The following is a 21,643-nucleotide window of genomic DNA, read 5'->3' as shown; positions in this document are numbered from 1 at the left end:
ATATAAATTTGCTCTGTGCTCATATTCGCAACAATTCAGGCATTTTATGATCCGTCTTGAAAACCAATTTTAAACCAAAACAAATTGTATTCACTCTCCTCGTTATTAAAAGAAAACGCAAATTTCCATTTTTGGATTTCCTTTCGCTGTTGAAATTGACATTCCGTGGACGGCTGGGTTCAGACTATCTCCTGTCATGAAAAGTGAAAGTAAACTTGACCGTTCTCGCTTCTCTGCCCATGTGATCCGCTTCCAAGTGAAGAAACGACCCAGTTGCGCGCTCTCACTTCTTCACTCGCACCGCAGCGAGCAGGAATCTCACACGGGCAAACAAAACTCAAAACTGTCTCGCAGCGGATCATTGGTATCAGTCGCAGATAATACTCGCCGGCCTTGTGGTAAGTCTGAAGACCCTCAACGTCTTCCTTTTGAAACTAATCTCAAAATGTCATTGCCTGAGTGAACTTCATTCATACTTTTGGCACAAAGCTCAAGACCGTATTTTTCCGCGATGGATAACGATGGGCTCGGAAATGGACGATTGCGGTGGTTGATCTTTGGTTTTGTTTTTTCTCTGAGCGTGAACTGTTGCGCCGGATACATTCTGAAGGACTGTCGAATCAGCAACGGCAACGCCATTTGCTCGGCCAACAAACTGCGTGCCGTCCCTCGGGGCATTCCGGCATCGGTCAAAACCATTGACTTGGTGGTGAACAAAATAGCCGCCATCCGGGTGGGCGATTTCGTGAATCACACGGTCCTGGTGCAGCTGGACCTGAAGCGCAACAACATTTCACAGATCGAAAAGGGTTCCTTTGCCGCCCTGCGCTCACTCCAAAAGTTAAATCTGAATAATAACCGTCTGGTGCAACTGGGAGATTTTTTTGAAGGTTTGAGCAACCTGACCGAGCTGCGACTAACGAGCAATTACATCACAACTGTGAACCCTTCCTCCTTGAAACCACTGACGAATTTGACCGTCTTGGACTTGTCGTACAACAAACTGCGGCACCTGACAAAGGTTCACTACGCGATCCAACATCTACCAAATCTGCAGTATCTATTCATCAAAAAAATCGACATCACCATTTTCCGGTCCTGGGAACTGACCAACATCACGCTGGGCCCGGCGTACCTCGATCTGTCTCAAAACAACATCGACGTCTTTGCTATTAGCGCGGACGTTTTCCAGAACCTCACTTGGCTGAACATCGGCGGCGCTCCGAGAAAGCGAAAGTTGATCTGTGAGATTGGCGAAGAGGCGGGGCTAAGACGGCTGACCACGCTCGATATCGGCGGGCTTCACTTGGAGCACAGAGACGCCGCGGCGCTTTTTCGTAGCGTCAACTTTTCGCTCGGCACGCTTCGGATGAACGCGATGAAAGGCAACCTCCGAGAACTGCTCAACATGTCCTGCACCATTCCGACACTGACTCAGCTGCAACTCAGAGGCAACAGACTTCAGCTGCTCGATTCCACTTTGCTTCGATTGTGCTCCTCCGTCACCGAGTTGGATTTAGCCAACAATCGCATGCGAAACATTTTCAGCGACGCCTTCCGAGCCCTACACGGTCTGAAAAGCTTGACTCTCAGCCAGAACAGACTATCGTCGGTCCCGCCCGCCGTTAGGAATCTGACGAGACTTCTCGAACTGGACCTGAGCTCCAACAACATCAGCTCACTCGGTTGCGAAGACTTTGCAGAGCTGCGCAAACTCAGGGTGCTCGGCCTTTATCGGAACTACATATCGACTATCAATTTGTGCGTCTTCAAAGATCTGACCAACCTTCAGGTCCTCAAATTGCAGACCAACCGGATCACGAAACTGAACGGCGTTTTCACGAGATACTTGCCAAATCTCAGGCAGCTGAAACTGGATGAGAATCGAATTACCACCATCGAGAAGGGCGCGTTTGAGGGCTTGCGGTCTCTCCAGAACTTATCAATGCAGAGGAATGAACTCCAAAAGCTTGAAAGCGGTTCTTTCGTGGGCCTGACGATGCTCACCGACATTCTGCTGCAATCCAACCAGCTCGAAGGGACCGAGATTACCGCGAGCGTGTTCAATGATCTTATTAATTTAAGAAGGTTGAATTTATTGGACAATCACATCAAGTACTGGAGCAGTTCAGCATTGCCCGAGGCGCCGTTCACCCGCCTTTCTCAACTGGAGACTTTGGCCATGGCGGGGCAACACGGCAGAGGCAGGTCCGAGCTACCTCGCAACTTTCTTCAGGGTTTGAGCAACCTTCTCATTTTTGACATGAGGAACGCCCAAATTGTCTCCTTGCACCAGGATACATTCAAGCACACGCCTTCCCTTCAGAAGCTTGACATCAGTACAAATGAGCTCACGGATATCTCTCCCAGGATGTTTGATCCCATCCACAACCTCCTAAGCCTCTACATTTCAAGAACCTCTCTCCGGTCGCTAGATTTCCTCAAGGAGGCCAACCTGACCAAATTACAGTTCCTACAAGCCCGGAGGAACCAGTATTCAGTCATCACCGAGGAACAAATGTCCTCCCTTCCTTCTCTGATGTATTTGGATCTTCAAGGGAACGGTTTCTTATGCGACTGCGACAACTCCTGGTTCCTCCGGTGGATGAACAAAACGCCAACCCAAGTATATGACGCTTATAACTTTGTCTGCAACTACCCCCTGAACCTTAAAGGGATGAAGCTGCTGGACCTTGACATCCAATCCTGCTCTGTAGACGTGGGGTTCATCTACTACATCTCCACCACGTGCGCCATACTCCTGTTTCAGCTGGCGGCGTTCACCTATCACTTCCTGCGATGGCAACTGGCTTATGCCTATCACCTCTTGCTGGCTCGACTGTATGAGAGGAAATACAGGAACAGGCAATACAGGAACAGGCAACCAAAATGTCTCTATGACGCCTTTGTCTCTTTCAACGCCCACGACGAGGACTGGATCTACAGGGAGCTGCTGCCCAAACTTGAGGAAGAGCAGGGCTGGAGGTTGTGCCTGCACCACCGTGACTTTGAGCCAGGTGGGGATCGCGTTGTAGTATCACCTTTTCTCCATAGGGTGTCGCTGCTGCGCTAATTTTTAATTCAACCGACAGGGAAACCCATCATGGACAACATCACAGAGGCCATCTATGCCAGCAGAAAAACCATCTGCGTCATCAGTCGCAAATACCTGGAGAGTGAGTGGTGCTCAAGAGAGATTCAGGTGGCCGGGTAAGAACTATGCATTTTTGTTGTTTTTTTTCCACGAGTACTTTTACTTGGGCAGAGCGTGAGTACTTTTGCCATCTCTGCTAATAACCATGCCACAGGAAAGATTTTCACATTTCTCTGTCCTGACAGCTTCCGTCTGTTTGATGAGCACATGGACGTTCTCATCCTGGTCTTCCTGGAGGACATTCCCATCTGGGAGCTCTCTCCTTACTACCGCATGAGGAAGATGGTGAACAAGCGGACCTTCTTGAGCTGGCCCCGGGCAGTCCAGTGCACCGAACTTTTCTGGGAGAAGCTGCGGCAGGCTCTGCAGACCACAGACAACGCAGACGGGGAACTATTACTCCTCACCGTGGAGGACAAAGGATGATGAACATGATAAGAAGAAGGTAATGAAGGCGGATGGGGCCCTGGCTTTTCTATTCCCTTAGTCTGGAGTGACATGGCAAGTTCACAAGGCTGATTTTGATATAATACCTAGAAAGAGAGCCTTCATGTGCCTCGACTAAGAAAACGTTTATTAATATATGGTTTGGTGGAACATTTTGGTGTTCAATGTTTAATTGTTTTATGTGTTTTGTCAGTTTCACAGTAAACTTGGACCCAGTGTGGAAAAATAAAAAGCTCGACGCAAACAGGCTGTCCCTCTTATTTGGTGAACGATGCGATTGAGAGAGTGAAGACGAAAGAATACTTTAAAAAATACTACTGTTGTAAATCCAGAGCTCAACGATTGATTACTTGTAGCCAAAATAGACAATAATGAAAATATCAAATTAGTTTGTTATAAAATTTACGATTGAGAGAAAAGAAAAATACAATTAAGTCACCTTATAAAAGGGGGGGGACAGACATTCAAATTGGAGTAAAAAAATAACTTCTTAGAAAACCACTGTAATTTGTTTTACCAATTATACCAAAGCACAACCAATATTTTACGATCTATGCCGACAATTTCTGAACGAAAACCCTAATCCAAAAGACACGTTGCAGGCCTGTTCTCACGACGTCCAGTAGGTGGCGTCCTCGTCAAAGGAAACGTGTACTCACTACTCACGTTTGAGAAGACACTCACATTCCGGAATGATGCTGTATTCCAACTGAACGCTCCACATTTTTGAAGTGCAGTCATTTATAATCCAACTTCCTTGGCTATCCAAAGCCCTTGTTCACTCCTCTGACGTAACTCCCAACATGAGCTACTCCAGCTAACAAGCCAGGAACGTGGCGAGCTGTGGCTAAATAGCCTGATATGCTAACCACGTTAGCTAACTAGCCGTTAGCAGCCACTACGAACGACTACGATCACGCCAATAGATAGGAACGCTCCGCAGACGTTCTTATAGTGTCCCCTTCTTATCAATATGCCTTCACTTGTCTATTATAAGGCTTCCCTGAACAAACATTCGTCAGGTTTTTTGATCATCGCTTTTCAACCTAACACACGTTACCGCACATGCGCTCTCCCTCTCCAACTGTTTTCCATTCACTCTCGTTGATTCTCTTCTTCGACGGTGAGCCAGGTGCAATGAAAATACATGCCAGATGCAAATTTTTCTTTCAAATACAAGGAATGTTTTCCAAATGGGATTTTTAATACAACACAATCGCCTCTATATTTATCCTACTAATATTAATAACTTGGTGAATTTGTTTTTAAAGATTAGTTATACCTTCTTCATTTTTTAAACAGAATAAACTAAATGCATTGTCAACCCAAAATAATCACGACGTTACATGATATTAAAAAGCAAACTCTTTAATAAATAAAACAGGCAACCAAACCCAACCTGCGATACATTTGAGAACTCAATGGGTCGTGCTTTCAACATCAATCATAAAAAAATGAAAATGCGAGAACTTCCCAAAGCGCGTGCCGTACATACGTATTTACAATACTACTCTTTGCTGTTTATAAAACAGAGCTTACATTCGCCTTCAAATCGAATCAAAAGTATCGAAGCACAATTGAATGGAGAACAAAACAAAACGCAGATGTTCGAGTTTATGCTGCTGCTATGCTGTTGACAGATTGCTGGATGAGGGCCTTTTCGCTCTTCCTCTTGCGCTCGCTACACACATACAAAATAACATTGATTAGACACAGATATGACTTCAAGAAAGACACAAAACCGTCTCATATCGAGTCACACTCACTCGATACACTGCATCACTCGCTGGGTCCAGCTCGCAATGGGGTTGGCGCACAAAAACCTTCCAGGGAGGTGAAAGCTGAAAAAAAAACACAGGAGCCAGCATGAGAATGAGCATCCTGGAGGAACTCCGGCTTGTCGGTGAACCCATCGGCGCGTGTGTGACTGTTATGTGCCATGAAATAAACTCACATGACAGCGTTGATGTCACAGGACTTGCCAATGGACTGCAAGCTGTAGTCCGACACCTTTTGGCATGGCAACTTCCGCTTCATGTACCTCAAACAGCAGCTGGCTGCAAAAAAAAAAAAAAACACACACACATCGCAACAGGTACGTTGTTGATAGCTGCTCGAAAAGTCATTTGTGATTTTACAAAAAAAAAAATAATTAAAAAACAACAACTCACCTGAATGCGTGCTGGTGGTGAAGGTGGTGAGGATGAGGAGTGCAGTGAGGAGATAAACGGTGCGGCCTTCCATGCTTCTTTTTCTGACAGGGGTCGTCGTTTTTTTGTTGCCTTGAGGGGTGTTTGTTGGAAATGTGTCAGAGAGCGGCCACCTCGCACCTTTAAATAGGATTGCTCACTTTGCCGGGCTTTCCCACTCCATGGGGAGGAGTGCCGGCGCTTGTGCAATGACATTTGCAGCCAAGCGGAAACATTGATCATCTTCAGTGAGGTGGGCGGGTGTCAGGACTGTACTTTCTCCTGCGGGGCGGGGCGGGGGGGTTGCATGCCAAGATAAAGAATGTCTTTGATCACCTGACACCTCAATTGGAATCTATTTTTAAACTGCAGACGTCAGAGGCCTAAAACAAAGCGAAAAAAAACGAAGAAGGCGGAGTCGTGAATCGTAAATCATACACACACACAAAAAAACAAAAAAAAAACAACGCATTGGATCAGTGTGGCAGTAAATTATTATTTTTTGCTTCACCTTTTCTACTTTAACACGTTTTCATCCAGTTTCGAGATTTGTAAACTGCTCCAGCTCTGTTTTGTTTTTTTTCTCACTGAATTACTGCCGTCCATTGTTTTGAAAAGAAAAAAAAAATCAAATGAAACATTGTCGATGTACGCAAATATCGCATTTGAATGTGTAACCGAGGCTGCGTTTTGTGGTTCAAAAGATAAGTTTTCAAATGTGCAAATCTGAATTTGTTCAACTGTGACGTCTTCACTTCGGGAAAAAAATACAAGGAGTAACGATTTAATTCTGATTCGGAAGTTTCATTTAATGAAGAAAAAAACAGATTCAGGTGCTGAGTAACAGGTGAGCAGCTTTGAAATATTTTTTTAGGAATGTGAGAATTCAGACGTTGCCCACAAATATCACCAAAAAAAGATCATTGTCATCTTTTTTGGCAGTGATTCATGACAGCTGTAGCTCTCGATTGCTCTGGACTGAGTCCAGTAGAAGTGACGCGTGATGACGTATTGAGGAGAGTGGGGCGTCCTGCGCGGGCCCTGCTTCAACTTGTCAACACGATGACATCTCATGACTCTCACTATGTCTTGGTTAATGTTTGAGATTGAATTGAGATGAGAAAACAGAGGATGGGTCGCTTTAATAGCCGTTTGTATTCACTCATTCACTCGTGAACCATTTTCAAAATGATGGCAAATTTTTTTCTGTACCTAGTGGTTTGCCATGTCTGCCTCACAGTACAGAGTGAGTGGGTTCAAATCCGGGATCGGGCCTTCTTGGGTACTTTGGCTTCCTCACACATTCCGCAAATGTGCATGTTAGCTCTGTTAGATACAAGTACAGACCTATCAAAAAAAAAATCTATTCTACATTCTTGCTGCTGTAGGCTGTAAATTTCCAAAGTGTGGGACAAATAAAGGATATCTTATCTTATCTGTGCAATCTGGGTCAGATCTGGATTGAAACTAGGTTTGGGATGACCGCATTTGACTCCATGTAGGCGTTGCACATTCTGCTCAACTCTAACAAAGAAAAAATGTAACTGGCTCACCTCTAGTGGATATAAAAAGTCTACACACCCCCATTTCAAATATTTTTTTGTTGTGGTACGCCCCAAAAATGTGACCAAAATCAAAATCATTCAGTGGCAGTATTAGCCAATCACATTCAAATTGATGTTAGATGAGTGTCAGGACACAAGAACCTTAAATTTGGGCTCAAATTCAGGTTCAAGTTCAGCTGTTCTACCAGACAAGTTGACTGGATAAAATCCGCTTTTCCAAAGGTCGTCCACAATGCAAACTTGTATACATTAACTTCACGCGCGTCAGGGAAATTTGCTCCTTTCATCACCCGCTTGATTTATGAGAGGGAAAGTTTGACGTCTCGTGACGTGAGCCGGAGGCACTTGAGATTGTAAACCTTGCCACCTCGTTTATCTAAATTACTCACTCTAAATCCGCCGTCTGAACCGTTCTGATAATGCGCACGTGATGGGAAATGGACCAGTTTGAGCAATATCTGGAATGTCATCGGGATTAATGACGACAAAATCCGGTGGTGGGAGGTAACAAGTCAAGTCAAGTCAACAGTATTTATAGAGCACTTTCAAACAAGTGTAAATATTTGCGATTCGTAGGAATTTTTTTAAAAACAACTTCAGTCTTTTTCCAATTTTTTTTTGCAAACAATTATGAACTACAGGATCAAGCGGCTCGGAAGATAAATGAATGAATGAATTATGAACTACTTTTGAAAGAAAATATCCCGTTCTCGGTCATTCACTGAATAATTCCTCTTTTTGCAATTTTGGTGTTCTGGTCAAAGCGAAAATATTTGGATTAGTTCAAATATTGTTTTGGGATTATGTCGAAGTGAGGGGAGGAGCTTAATTTTGTCAGGCCATAGCCTCGTCTAACTGAAAGAAGTGCTTTGCGCCATCTCTTGGCATTTGTAAACGATTATATTTTGCTATTTAAGGCTCGATCCTTATCACCCACATTGTAATTTTTTTTTTGTACCTGAAGTACCTTTCACTGTATTTTTTTAATCCTAGTAAAAGTTGAATGAGTACTTCTAGTTTTACCAGTCTTTGTTTTTAATCTGTATTTCTACTTTAGTAGAGTGTTCATACTTTTGGTACCTCTGATAAAGATTCACAAAAAGCCCGAAAAGGGAAACCAGGTGCACGCGTCTTTTCCAGGTTTATTGCAAAGCATACAAATAACAACTGAGGCACACAAAAAGAGAACATGGAGGCGTTATTGTCTAAGCTGATGGATGACATCGTCTATACGTAAAGAGAAACTCGCAGCAAGTTTGGTCTTGGGTTGAAAACATTCCATAAATAAAACAGAAGTGGCGTGCTTTAATGGTCGATACATTTTGCAGAAAAGGAAAGTTTCGGTTTTCAAAAAAGGTAAGACAAAAAGGCGACACGATGTTGGTGCTCCACAATGAAATTCTTTACGAGCTTGACGGTGACTGCGACAAACATTGACGTGAGATCGATAAGCGATTTATTTTGACGACTTCCATTTCTTTTGATAGATTTAAGCTCAATTGGCGGGTTTCCTTTTTTTCTGTAACAGTGCAGCAAAGCTCATTTTCTTCCGATATATCAATTATTGCATCAACGCAGTGCGGCGTGCCTGCGCCAAAGCGCTTTGGTCAAATTGAGCAGCGAAAAAAAAAAAATAAAGGGCACAAAGGCACTTTGGGCAATTTTAAGTTGGCGAGCGTCACGCTTCGTCCTCCGAGCGCTCGTCTTCCCTCAGCCTCGTTCGCTCCCGGTGCCTCTGGACCGCCCGCCAGATTCGGCAGAGGACGCCGCCCCTGAGGATGCAGGAAGGAAGAAGGCGGGGCTTTGGCGAGGAGTTCAATTTTTCATTTTTTTTAATGGCCGTGCAAATACGTTTTACCTGAGACGGAGACAGCGTAAATCATCTTTGGTGACGTCGTTCAGGACGTCGGTCAGTGTGTATTCTTCAAGCGCAAACTACACGGACAGACAGCATTGTTTAAATGCGTGAACTATGTCGAAGTGATTTGAGGAGTTTCATATTTTTGCGATATCAAAACGTAACCTTTTACTGGGGTGTGAGTTAATCCCATATTGTTACTATTCGCGACAGGGCTCGGTCCCTAATGCTGTTGTCACCTTATCGATAGTGTCTGGGTCCGCCCCCTGTTCCTTCAGCCAATCGGTGAGCTGCTTGTCCGGCTCGTGGTCCGCCGGAATGTGGAAGATGGACGGAGGTGAAATGTCTGCAGAAAACAATCAAATGTCAGTTCAGAGGAGCTTTGTGGATTTTAAAAAACAGAAACTACAGCCCTGCTAATAATTCTAGCCAGTCAATTGGGTTCTTCATTACGTGTTAGCATTAAGCTAATGGGGGCATCACTCGCAAGAAGTAATTTAAGCTAGTGGGGGCATCACTCGCAAGAAGTCATTTGCTTGTTTTAAATGCACATAATGTGACTGTGTTTTGTCCCTATCCCCACTAGATTGTTTTTGTGTCTTAAATAACCACCTGTCGGGGGGGGGGGGTTCTGTATGTGGCCCTTCTAAAAACAAGTTTGGACCATCCTGAGCTAAAGCGAAATGTCGGGCTTTCACCTGGCGGTCTGTGACGGACTCGAACCAGGTCCAGGTCTTGCGTGCGCTGCTGCAGCGTGGCCTTCAGGACCTGTTGGTATTCTCGCTCCTTGTGGAGTAGTTCCTCCAGAAGCCTGTCGGGGGGATTGGGGGGGGGGGGGCAAGAGAGCGCGAAGTCAATCATTGAGGCAGCGACACGAGACCAGACTTTGTACAGTGATGACATCTTTTGTCCCACAGCAATGCGTGCGGGTGTGCTCGTGCGGGGGCAGAAGTGGAAAAAACTTCTGTTCTTATTCGACCAAATTTTACTGAAAGCGCCCCCCCCCCGCCCCCCAAAAAAAGTAATATGAAAGTAAAAATGAATTTTAACTCTTCTTTCCAGTAGCCGTGTTGATGACTTAGCGTAACAAAAACGGCACGTTACGAGCTGTTGGAAGCTCTCAAAACGATCTTGTCATCTTGTGTGTGGCCGCATTCTGACTTTGCACACACACACACTCGAAGTGGAATGTTGATGGTGTGTGTCTTATGCAACCTCAGGTGGCAAACGCTCCACCAAGTGACACTCCCTTGGCCTGCGTCACATCAACAAACAAAAGTCGCACTTGCAGGTCTGGAAAGCAATTTCCTACGGGTGCGTTTCCACAATAAACTTGTCCAAAAAAAAGTGTTTGGAAAACTAAAGCAAAAAAAAAAACATCAAATTTATCATAATTTATATTGTCATGTAATGACGATTATTTTTTTTTTGCGGGGAATGATATGAAAAGAACTAAGTTATGTTTTTCAAAGCTAGTTGTAAACCATTTTGTTAATTAAAAAAAAAAAAAGACAATTGCTGTGAGCCTGGAAAAGATGCCTTTATTCTCTAATAACAAAAAATAGGACGATGTTCTGAAGAAATATGACTTTAATACAGAATTAATGTGCATTTTATTTTCGGGGAAATATATCTTTATTCATAAAAATCTCTTTTTGGTCATGAAAAAATAAATAGGAGTCAATTCCTGTAATAATACGACTTCATTCTGAAAAAAGAAGCATTTCTTTTATTTTCAGATTAATTGTCAGGAGGAAAAAAAAAAGTTTATACCTTTATCAAAAAAAATATACTGTATATCATATTCCAAACATGAAAAATACTCCTCGTATTTGTACCTACCTGCTGGTCTCCTGCTTGAGGCGGCCCAACTGCGCCCCCATCTGGTGGTGATGCAAACGTTGGTGCTCGTGGGCGTGGGTCGGGTGCAGCGCGGCCACAGTCGAATGCAGCGCCGGGTCGGCGGGGGTCCCCGGCTCGGTGGCGGCCGACGCCAAGACGGGACCAAAGTCGGCCTCCTCCTCGTCCACCTCATCCTCCTTCTCGGCGCCCTCGCACTCTGACGCCGGGCCGAAGTGCGTCTGCAGCTCTGCGGAACGGCAGGAATCGGATCACGTTTCCGAACCGCTCGAATGAAACCGTCCAACGGTCGAAAACTGATCCCACCAGGGATGAGGATGGTGATGGCGGCCTGCACGGCCCTGCGGATGATGTTGTCCATGGCGAACATCCAGTGAGGTTTGATGTGATGATTCCTCAGCACCTTGTTCACCTGACACAAGCAAAAGATATTTTCATAAAACTGATGGTTGGATTGGCGAGTACTGATGTCAAGACCCGGCCTGATTTTAATTCACTGTCATTGACTGCTATAGACGTCAAATATCCCTTCTGTGGCGCCAAAGCACCGCTTGTGTGTAATTCACTGCCATTGACTGCTATAGACGTCAAATATTCCTTCCTTGGCGCCAAAGCACCCCTTGTGTGTAATTCACTGCCATTGACTGCTATAGACGTCAAATATCCCTTCCGTGGCGCCAAAGCACCGCTTGTGTGTAATTCACCGCCATTGACTGCTATAGACGTCAAATATCCCTTCCGTGGCGCCAAAGCACCGCTTGTGTGTAATTCACCGCCATTGACTGCTATAGACGTCAAATATTCCTTCCTTGGCGCCAAAGCACCGCTTGCGTGTAATTCACTGCCATTGACTGCTATAGACGTCAAATATCCCTTCCTTGGCGCCAAAGCACCGCTTTGGTGTAATTCACCGCCATTGACTGCTAAAGACGTCAAATATCCCTTCCGTGGCGCCAAAGCACTGCTTGCGTGTAATTCACCGCCATTGACTGCTATAGACGTCAAATATTCCTTCCTTGGCGCCAAAGCACCGCTTTGGTGTAATTCACCACCATTGACTGCTATAGACGTCAAATATCCGCCGGACTCACAGAGTCTTGGAAGCCGAAGAGCACCAGCTGGATTTGGTTGATGGAGGTGGAGTCAAAGTCCAGGTCCAGCTTGAGTTTGGAGATGGTGGCGGCCATGACGCGCCTCTCCGGGGAATGGATGAAGTCTCGCAGGATGCAGATGATCTGCTTGATGTGCTCCACCGACAGCTGCAGCTCTTCGCTGCCCTGAAGTGCGGCCGGACAGCGAGCGAGCGTAAAAAAAAAAAAAAAACTCGCTCACCTTTCACGTTGGCGTTTCAGGAAGACGTTTGCGCGGGCGCACCTGGATGTAGTTCTCCTTCAGATTGGAGATGACCTTCTCCTGGTCCTCGTTGAGGACCTTGAACAAAATGGCTCTCCTCTCGCTGTCCTTCTTGAGCAGAAAGAGGCCGCCGTCCCGGTCCTCTGGCGAGGGGGGGGCCCCGCTACGGTCCTCCGACACCGAACCCTCGTCTGGAACGCTGCCGCGCACATACACACACACACACACACACACACACACACAAATAAACACTGTTGGCTCGATACAGCTTTTTATTTTTTATTTTTTTTAACGTTTGCAAATGCAAGCCTCTCCTGGCTACGGTGTGTGCGCAGCGGAGTCAACACGCACAAACACACACACACAGATATATGCGAGTATGTGTGTGTGTGCTAAGCCATCAGCAGCAGCTTGTAATGTAATCAAGCTTCATTATATCAGGGCTGTAAAAGGTAGCGGTGCATGCTGGGATCACAATAAGGCCACCTGCCACCCAAACACACACACACACACACACACACACACACACACACACACACACACACACACACACACTCATTCATTCATTCACATTGTTTTCACGTCAGGAACAGGCGCAATGTTATCGCCGCCAAGCTAGGAAGGTTCCGCTGAGTGACATTTATCTCGCTGCGCGTTTCGACCGTCGAGGAAACTGCGTCCAAACGAGTTGAGGAGCTTTGTTTAGACAAAAGTAGTGCTTTTGGCACCACCGTGCCGCCGAGGGCGCTATGTTGAACCGAGGGGAGGCAAAAGTAATCATGCAGCATCTTGGTGCCCAGGAACTACGTCGGAGTGAGTTGAGTCGTTTCATTTCGACAAAGGTAGTGCTTTGCAGCCACCCGGTGGCATCTATCGGCACTCGCATACCCTTTTGGTGGGGTATGCGACTGCATGACCTGATTAAGGGATCTGTTGCATGAATATCAACGGGTAGATGAACAAAATTGTACCTGCTGCCATCTAGTGGAAGTGTCTTGAATTGTTCTACCTTTCACTGTATGTCACTTGGATAGATAGAGAGTCGAAAAGTGGATGGCAGAGCGGACGGGAATGTCCGCTCGAGTTCAGAGTGGTACTCGCACGTGAGTATGGAAGCGTGGCACACCTCAGGTAGTTGGAGTTGGGCGGCTTGAGCAGATTCTCCGAGCCGGAGCTTTTCTTTTTCTGGAAGAAGACGTCGTGTTTGGAGTCGCAGTCGGGACTCATGGAGCCGTGTTCGCTGCTACTGCTCCCCGTGGCCTCGCACTGCAGCTGCACGGGCAGCGAAACGTGGATGTAGTCTGGCAAAATGCGGGTGTGGCAGGGATGGACATTTGAGTAAATGAAAATGCATTGGTGTCCAAAGTGAAATACAACTGAACTGTAAGAATACATTTTGGGATTTATTTAAGCGTCACACCTGACGGCTTGAAAGCGATCTTGCTCTTCTTGCCCTTGGCGTTGTGTCGCACAAACGTGTCCCTGAGGAGGTCGCAGGCCAAGGCCCGCTTGTGAGGGTCGGGCTCGAAGCAGCGTAGGATGAACGACTTGGCCTCCAGCGACAAAGACTCCGGGATCTCCGGGTGGATCTTAAACATGCCCACCTGTGTATGTTTCGCATACGTCAAACCTTTTACGGGCTTCCTTAGAACCCCGAAGGAAGTCAAAGCGGTCGCCGACCTTAAACATGGCGGCTTGCGGCTCGCCCAGCTCGTGAAAGGGAGGTTTCCCGGTGGCCATTTCGATGATGGTACAACCTAGGGACCAGATGTCGGCCGGGGCTCCGTACCCCCGGGGACCCTTATCGATGATCTCAGGGGCCATGTACTGCAAAGTGCCTGCTCGTAGAGACATAGTTTATCCTCTGGGCGGGGGGAGAGGGGGGGGGGGGGTTGTCTTCGGCAGATGAGGAATTTCCCCGACAGAGTGACGACATGGGGACAATAAAAGCGAGATGGAGGCGATAAGGACGCGCACGGATACGCCTACTAATGAAAGATCAACACAGTTCTGCCTCCGCTTGATTAGCTAATCTAATTGCACACGCCTCCGACCGACGGAAGATGCCAGATGGTCGCCCGAATGTCACCGCATACTCCAGCACGCCACCTCGGAGCGGTTTCCATAGCTAGCGAAACGATGTTGGGCTTTAAACATCAATCAAATTCCATTCGACTCGCACGCAATTTCCCAAATTTACCCGTGAAGGTCTCGGTGCAAGGGTTGACTCCCGCCAGCCGCTTGGAAGTCCCGAAGTCGGAAATTTTCAAAACGCCGCTGTAGGTGTTGACCAGCACGTTGTCACCCTGGCAAAAACAGGAAAACATGAGTCAAGAGTTAACAAAAAATAAAAAAAAAGGAAAAAAAGGACTTCTCATCGTGGGACCTTGATGTCCCTGTGGACGATCTGGTTCTCATGCAGGTAGCGAAGGCCCTCCAGGATCTGCCGGGTGTAGAAGATGATGGTGGCCTCCTTCAGGGGACCCCATTTGGAACGCAGCAATGCCGACAAGCTCCCTGGAGGAGGAACCAGAGGGGGACTTTGATTTTTTTGTCTTTTTTTTTCCTCTTGTGACTCACACACCTCCAGGGACTTGCTCCATGAAGATCTTGATGTATCCGTTCTCTGAAACGGAGCCCAAATACTGGACGATGTTCCTGTGCTTGAGATACTTGTGCAGGGCGATCTCTTCGTGAAGAGGCTGCGAGTACCTGATTGAAAAAAAAAGTGTGTTTCTTCATGTTTACTGATTATCAGCAAATATATTTTTTTTCCTAAAGAATAGATCATAGCTACTTTGAAAGGGACCGAGTGGGAACCAAACCGCCCATCATCAGGTTTGTGGATTGTCTTTGGACAATTTAGCTAAACCGAATAGCTAGCCCGCTAGCTAACATCAGCTATGGCGACGTGCTATGCATTTCAAGCGTCAAAAAAAAATACTGCAACTGTGCTATAACCCCGTAACAGGTAAAGTATCAACCTCAAAAATGGTCATCGTCAAAGACACAAACCGCGTCGACCGCGAACGGTTCTTCTGCTGACCCGGATATTGCTGATGCTACATGCTAACGGGAGCATTTCAGCTTCTCCTTTACAAAGACAACAATAGTCAATTTGGATTTTGTGCGGTCTTTTGCCACCCTAGTTAGCGCTAAATTCCAGTTTGGAGGATTTTTTGTCCATTAAAAAAAAAGTCAACTTGAGTATGCGGTGTTTGTTTCGTAAATCTTTGTTGAAGCTAACTTGTTTGCCGTGACTTCTGAATTGCCGCTTAGCGCATCATCCACCTGCTGTCTCTCTCCGGGATCTCCTTGATGGCAATTCGGACCTGGTTGCTGACGTCCCTCCCGGCGTACACCACCCCGTAGGTGCCTCGACCCAACACCACCCGGTCGCCCGTCTCGTCGGTGTCGTACTCGTACTGCAGCGGTGCAAACAGCGGAAGACTCAAAGTATGTTCCGACTTTGACTTACAAGTATAAATCTAAAAAAAAATCTGAAGTCAAGGTACCACCGGACAGTCCAGTCAGTGGAAATCTTCACACTCACCTCCAGGGTGTCTCCGTCTCCTTCGCCCTCCAATTCCACGGCGTTGCCGGTGCCGTCCGATATCATTTCCTTCACCATGGAGCAAAACCTGAGCGTATGTGCATTCGCACGTTAATGCGCAATCTCGCCGAAACACAAAATGGCTACCTTACCTAGCACACTGCTCCTCGGTGGAGAAATAAATCTGGAAGTCGTCGGAGTTGTCGTGGACATAGAGGAAGCAGCAACGTTCGTCAAACTTGCTGATGCTGTAGGGAAAAAAAAAAGCTTCTCAATGAAGATTTGAGCATTTTTGAACATCAAAGCTAATTTCTACTCGCCCATCTATGGCATTTCGCATGATCCGTTAGCATCCGAAAGCCATTATTAAAAATTAGGTTCAAATGTCTTAAGTATGCGCTTTCATTCATACCTGATGCCTTTGATGGACATGGCGGTGAAATTCCACTCGTGGATGCCTTTCTGCAACACACGAACGCAACGGAAGGTCACCGAGAAGAACGAGGAAGCTTTCGCTTTCACTTGGGGGGGAAAGACACCACGGACCGTTTCGGCGGGCGACACGTGCCAGATGGAGACGTTCTTCTCTTCCGCTTCGTTGTTGATGGACACGTACGAGGGCTGGTACACTTTCGTGGGCTCCAGAATCAGGACCTGGAACGGGAAGACGTCGGCGAACGGTTTTGGGATGCCGGATCCAGCCGGGATACGCATTTTCACGTCCGTACGGGAAAACGTAGCCGGTTGGTGGTTCCCTGCGTGGCCTCCACAATGATGTCCATCCAGAAGTTGAGTCTGTCGCGCTGGGGGGAATGTTCCACCAACTGCTTTTTAAAGCGTTGAATCAGCTGCAGGTTCTGCACCACCGAGCGCAGGTACCTGCCAAGACGGAAACCGTAAACCGTTGACAAACTAAACCAGGTACAGGTGTTACCATCCAATCCTGGATCGGTTCTTAGAAGGACATCGGATTTTACCAGAGAGGCGGCTTCAGTTTGAAGAGTTTCTCGGCAGCTTGGGTGGCTTTGGGGATGTCGCTAGCTAGCATGCTAACGGTGAAGAACTGACCCACATCCCAGTAGTTGTTCATTTTCTCCAGGGACCCTTTCCGTCCTAACAGACTGTTCAATCTAACACCTGAAAACGACAGCAATACATTTGATTTTTTTAAATTGTCTTTTTGAAGACCGATTTGAGTCCTGGGAATCGTTTGGTTACACCCCAGTCAGCGAGAAAAAAAAAATTCTGAAGTCTCCAGATGCTACTGTGTAAAAACTTGAACCTGGTTGCTGGTGATCGGATGTCAAGTCCGAAATCCCCTTACCGATTTTCCTTAGTTCCATGGAGCTCTCGAACTGTTGGCCGGCGACGATGAGGAGAACGGCCAGATTAATACCCGAGTAGAGGGTCGGCTGCAGCTCAAACCCCTTTCTGTACCTGGAACATTTATTTTTGAGGCGGAGGTTGGGGTCTCAACATCAACAGACGTCTCTCGAGAATTCACATTCCTGTTAAAACTCATTCAGTACCAGACAATTCTTAGACTGAGTCTGAAAAGACGTTTAAAAACGTCTTTGGGAGTGAATGAGTTAAGGGCTGGAAGTATATTCTCACCACTGTATAGCGTTGTCTCTGTTTTTGGTGTCCTTGCAATCAGAGTCCAGGAAAATGTCCTTGTAGATTCTCCCGCACAGGCAGAACATGTCGGGAGCCGGGTGTTCGCACGACTGCAGGACGTGCAGCATCACGCGTAAAGCCTGCTCCCTGTCACCGGGACTGTTCCTCCTGCAAACATGGCCACATTTGAGATGACCTGAAACTGCGCGAAATGGCGTTCCTCCGCGTCACCTGTTTAATGCGAAGGCGTAGTGGAACTGGATCATGGGCTGCGTTGCCAGGTCGCAAGTCGGCAGCATTTCCAACGTTTGCACCAGTTTGACCATGGCGTCGTAGTCCTGATGAACCAAAGAAACGTGATGCGTGACTCGCGTCCGATTGGTTAGGAACGGTTTCGGTAACGCGCGCGCCGGCAGACCTGGATGTCCCTGTAAGAGAAGAGCAAATTCATGACGATGTCCTGCGTGAGGACTTCGGTGTTGTCGATGCGGAGCTTGATGCGGGAGAGCTCCTTGGCCAGCTCCTCGCCTTGGTACTTCTCCCTGGCCTTGCGGATGTCGTTGAGCAAGGTGTCCTTAAAGGAGGCGCTGGAAATAGACACGGTGGACACTAAGAACCATCGGCATTGAACGTAAATGACCATCAATGATTTGAGGACTATTTATCCATTGAGACGTGACATTTTTTTTTCCTGTTTGAGTCTAACCAGGATGTGACGTGGATATCCTTCAGCAGGCTGGTGAAGCGGTCCATGAGGGGGACGCAGAGGGGCCCCAGGAGGTTGTCCCAACTGGGCTGCATGTACTCGCTGGCCCTCCGCTGGGCGTCGCTCTCGCAGCAGGTGTACTCGTGGTTGGGGGTCACAATGTAAGGGATGAAGTAGTAGTTGCCGCTGGATGCCTGGAGGTCGACAGAGAAAGCTACCTTAACGCGGACAACAATCTCCAGCAGGATTTTTTGGGGGATTTTTTTTTAATAGTCTAAAAAAAATTAATAATGGCGGTGGATGGCAACAATGCACAAAGGTGACATTAAAGAAAGAAAACAACACGTGAATAGCCGTCCACTCTAGTCACCGCTGTCCCTTAAAGGGTTAAAAGGAGACTTGCCCTTTGTGTTTGTCACCAAAGCTTTCCACAGAAAAAAAAAAGAATGCCAGGCAGCTTTGGAGTTTGTAAGCCGCGGCAGAATCAGATGAAGCTCCCCCAGCAGGGTCTGGATCCAGATGACCCCATTAGTTGTCTCTCAAATGCTAATTTCCTCATTCCATCTCTTGTACCAAAACATGCAACAAAATCCATTATACACATACAGACTGCACTCTGTATGTGTGGGGGGGTTTGTACAGTGGACCCCCCGCTCCCCCCAAAAAAGTAGACCCACAAAAACAGAAGACGGACCAGAGTCCCAAACATTTTAGCACCATTCAAGTTCTGAGGGTTTACTGTATAGTAATTAGCAAGGCGGGGTGCATGTAGGCGGAAGGGAGGGAACCGGGGGGGGGGGGGGGTAATAGAATAAGAGTCATGAGTGTGACAGTTGGTCAGCGTCATGCCAACAACACCAAGTGTGAGCACAAACGCTCAAGAAAGAACCACGTCAAACGTAAGGCAATGCCGTATTCCCCGACTGACCGGAACAGGATCGGACCAGACTATGTTGGAACAAGATCAGGCGACGAGGTTTCTGTGGTTTGTCAGCACACTGGAAAGTTAAATTTCGTAAGCTCACATTTGGCCTCTCAGCATTTTGCGAGTTGCGCAATTTTTAAAATTTTTTTTGCGCCAAAGAGGCCAATGCAACTTCCTGTTCCTCCTTCGTCACTGTTCCAGAGCACAATCTCCCCGCATGCTTTTGCTGCTCGATTGTAACTTACTTTATTGCCAGAGCCTCTGTACTCAGGAGGCAGCTGGACCCAGGGGAAACCCAACCCTGGAAGATGAACTGCCTTCTCCACAAAAAAAAACAACAAACACTATTCAGACATGAAAATCGTTTGCTTGAAAGAACAGCCGCGAATATTTCGTGGGATTCTATTTCTAGGAGAGCGCGTGGGTGGTGATTGGGACGGAGCGAAAGCCGCGCACAAAAATAGCCCAAGACATTGTATGCGCGTGCACGCGAGTGTTGTGTACTGTCACGTTGCGCGGACACTTACTGTGTTCTTCTGAGCAACCATATCCTGAAAGCACAACGCAAACATGAGTTTTCAAAGCTGATTCAAAAAGCAAAATAACAAAAAAAAAATGAAGTTTTGTGTCGAGAGAGAGAAAAAAAAAAGGGGGGGTGCCCGTGGGTTGACCTTGAGCGACTGGGCCGTGTCGGGGTCGGTGTCGTGGTACAAGATGACGTTGTTGGCCATGTCGAAGCTTTCCCTCACGCCCAGGTGATAGAACAAAGACGGCTGGCGGAAGACATCGCTCATGTCCAGCACGGCGATGTCTGCACGGACAAGAAGACGTTAAAAGGAGCATGTTTTTTTTTTTTTTACATGAGTTATATTATTGGAAAGTAACAAAACTTAAGTTGTTGGGGGGGGGGGGGGGGGGGTTGGGCTCTTTTTTCAGTTGGTGTATCAAGTTATCAAAACAGGTCTTTTGCATGTCTACTTTTGTACTTTGGAGCCTCTCCTTGTTTGCTCTCACTTCAATCCGTGTGCAGTGTGGGAACTTTTTGCACCCCTGAACACACCTGCGAAAGCCTTATTCAATACTAGAAAGTCAAGAACAACATTCGCTTGCAACACGTTGCGACTAATAGCGACTTGAGCCGAACGTCAAACAACAACAACGGGGTGAACACGTGTCAAGATTCGCAAAGCAAGACTCGGTACCTGCGTCGTAGAAGCTGTCCAGCACGGATGTCTCCCCAAAATCGAGCCTCCCGAAGGTGACGGTGGTGAGCAGGGCGCTCTCGGCGTCGCACGCCCGCTGCAGACACTGCAGCGCGCCGGATTCCGGGCTGCTGGCCATCACCGCTTTCAGCCCGTCGTTCAGTACGTACACCACCCGCAGGGAGCGCTGCTTGGCCGGCGGACTGGGACTGGACAGCTCGGCCCTCTCCCGGTCCCGTTCCAGGACGCACATGCCGGCCGAGTGCTCGCCCGCCATGCAGTCCGCCGCCTGCGCGCTCTGGCCGGCTTCCATGTCGCCGCGCCGCCTCCTCCTCCTCCTCCTCCTCCTCCTCCCCCGCCTTGGCTTCCAGTCAAGAGCGCTTCTTCCCCGCTGTGGCTCGCCCTGCTCCTCACCTGACGAGCACCTGAAGTCTCGGGGAGGAGAGGAGCGCGTCTGAGGTTGTCCCTGCGCATCTCCGCCTCATTAAGTCGCATCAACGGCTCATTATCTCGCACCAAGGGACCCCCGTTTGCTCCCGGACCGGTTCCGACTAGATCTCCCCTGTGAGGAGGTGGTGCGTGGAAGTGACATGACGACTGAAACGCGCAATTCGGTAGTTTATGAGCACACACTGAGCGCTTTCACTTGTTTGGGGAGCAGTGGGAAAGTTCATCACGAATTATGAGCCGCTCATAAAGTGAGTCCACGCGCGCACACGAATAAAAAAATGGGACTTCTCGTTGGCCACAAAATTTTTGTGATCGCCGTCGATAGAGTTTGCAGAATATTTGATTCGTGTTAGTCGTTTGATGTTCCGTTTTTTGGGGTATGTAGTCTTGCAATTTGGCGCCATCAAGTGGCACTTTGGTGCCAAGCAACTACATTGAAGTGAGTTGCAGAGTTTACCATTAAGACAAAAGCGGTGCTTTGCCGCACGTTAATGTCAAGGAGCTATCTTGAAATGTGGCGAGGAGCTTCAGTGAGACAAAAGTAGGGCTTTGGTGTTGAAAAGCTTCATTTTAGACTAAATGACTTGCCACCATCTTAAGGTATCTTGGCAACTATGTTGATATGAATTGAGAAATGTTTAGATCTGGCATCGTCTTAATACTGTGAACAGCCACTGGGCAACTGTCACCTGTTGCGATGTAGTCAGAAGCATTTTGGTCTTTTGGTTCATTCCTGACATTTTGCTGACAATTTCTCAACTTTG

The 21,643-nt window shown here is 47.3% G+C and overlaps 3 protein-coding genes across 3 annotated transcripts; 1 reads left to right on the top strand and 2 right to left on the bottom strand.

Moving 5' to 3' along the window:
- Window positions 1-278: 278 nt before the first annotated feature.
- Window positions 279-3,845, top strand: tlr22 (toll-like receptor 22). The gene is made up of 3 exons (XM_052054466.1): window positions 279-3,017; window positions 3,093-3,210; window positions 3,340-3,845. The coding sequence occupies exons 1-3, from the start codon at window positions 512-514 to the stop codon at window positions 3,578-3,580; spliced, it is 2,865 nt and encodes a 954-aa protein (XP_051910426.1). The 5' UTR covers window positions 279-511; the 3' UTR covers window positions 3,581-3,845.
- A 1,103-nt stretch (window positions 3,846-4,948) lies between these two features.
- On the bottom strand, window positions 4,949-5,967 carry ccl20b (chemokine (C-C motif) ligand 20b). The gene is made up of 4 exons (XM_052054474.1): window positions 5,773-5,967; window positions 5,556-5,658; window positions 5,368-5,442; window positions 4,949-5,282 (listed from the first exon to the last, which is right to left on the bottom strand). Exons 1-4 carry the CDS (start codon window positions 5,843-5,845, stop codon window positions 5,216-5,218), a joined length of 318 nt encoding a protein of 105 aa, XP_051910434.1. The 5' UTR covers window positions 5,846-5,967; the 3' UTR covers window positions 4,949-5,215.
- A 2,510-nt stretch (window positions 5,968-8,477) lies between these two features.
- map3k15 (mitogen-activated protein kinase kinase kinase 15) lies at window positions 8,478-21,140 on the bottom strand. Its single transcript, XM_052054462.1, has 29 exons — window positions 20,430-21,140; window positions 19,899-20,038; window positions 19,755-19,778; window positions 18,303-18,496; window positions 18,015-18,183; window positions 17,828-17,934; window positions 17,594-17,764; window positions 17,304-17,416; window positions 16,957-17,116; window positions 16,708-16,858; window positions 16,526-16,633; window positions 16,392-16,441; window positions 16,132-16,227; window positions 15,980-16,067; window positions 15,718-15,851; window positions 15,011-15,138; window positions 14,813-14,943; window positions 14,627-14,732; window positions 14,107-14,264; window positions 13,847-14,030; window positions 13,553-13,727; window positions 12,448-12,625; window positions 12,165-12,350; window positions 11,380-11,485; window positions 11,056-11,302; window positions 9,912-10,024; window positions 9,453-9,559; window positions 9,214-9,290; window positions 8,478-9,127 (listed from the first exon to the last, which is right to left on the bottom strand). Exons 1-29 carry the CDS (start codon window positions 20,740-20,742, stop codon window positions 9,034-9,036), a joined length of 4,008 nt encoding a protein of 1,335 aa, XP_051910422.1. The 5' UTR covers window positions 20,743-21,140; the 3' UTR covers window positions 8,478-9,033.
- Between the last annotated feature and the right edge of the window lie 503 nt (window positions 21,141-21,643).

The sequence above is a fragment of the Hippocampus zosterae genome, chromosome 20 (genome assembly GCF_025434085.1).
Source record: "Hippocampus zosterae strain Florida chromosome 20, ASM2543408v3, whole genome shotgun sequence".
In the NCBI taxonomy this organism is placed as follows: domain Eukaryota; kingdom Metazoa; phylum Chordata; class Actinopteri; order Syngnathiformes; family Syngnathidae; genus Hippocampus; species Hippocampus zosterae.
This window is presented reverse-complemented; position numbering and strand designations above follow the sequence as displayed.

Bases quoted from the DNA above. Each gene is read 5' to 3' on its own strand.
- ccl20b (XM_052054474.1), bottom strand. From the start codon at position 5,845: ATGGAAGGCCGCACCGTTTATCTCCTCACTGCACTCCTCATCCTCACC. The intron at 5,443-5,555 runs GTGAGTTTATTT...TTTTTTTTTCAG, and splicing joins TGTGACATCAACGCTGTCAT to CTTTCACCTCCCTGGAAGGT. The intron at 5,283-5,367 runs GTGAGTGTGACT...GTATGTGTGTAG, and splicing joins CGAGTGATGCAGTGTATCGA to CGAGCGCAAGAGGAAGAGCG.
- tlr22 (XM_052054466.1), top strand. From the start codon at position 512: ATGGATAACGATGGGCTCGGAAATGGACGATTGCGGTGGTTGATCTTT. The intron at 3,018-3,092 runs GTGGGGATCGCG...TTCAACCGACAG, and splicing joins CCACCGTGACTTTGAGCCAG to GGAAACCCATCATGGACAAC. The intron at 3,211-3,339 runs GTAAGAACTATG...CTGTCCTGACAG, and splicing joins AGAGAGATTCAGGTGGCCGG to CTTCCGTCTGTTTGATGAGC.
- map3k15 (XM_052054462.1), bottom strand. From the start codon at position 20,742: ATGGAAGCCGGCCAGAGCGCGCAGGCGGCGGACTGCATGGCGGGCGAG. The intron at 14,944-15,010 runs GTGTGTGAGTCA...TTCCTCCTCCAG, and splicing joins CATGGAGCAAGTCCCTGGAG to GGAGCTTGTCGGCATTGCTG. The intron at 9,291-9,452 runs GTGACAACAGCA...CTGTCCGTGTAG, and splicing joins ACCCAGACACTATCGATAAG to TTTGCGCTTGAAGAATACAC.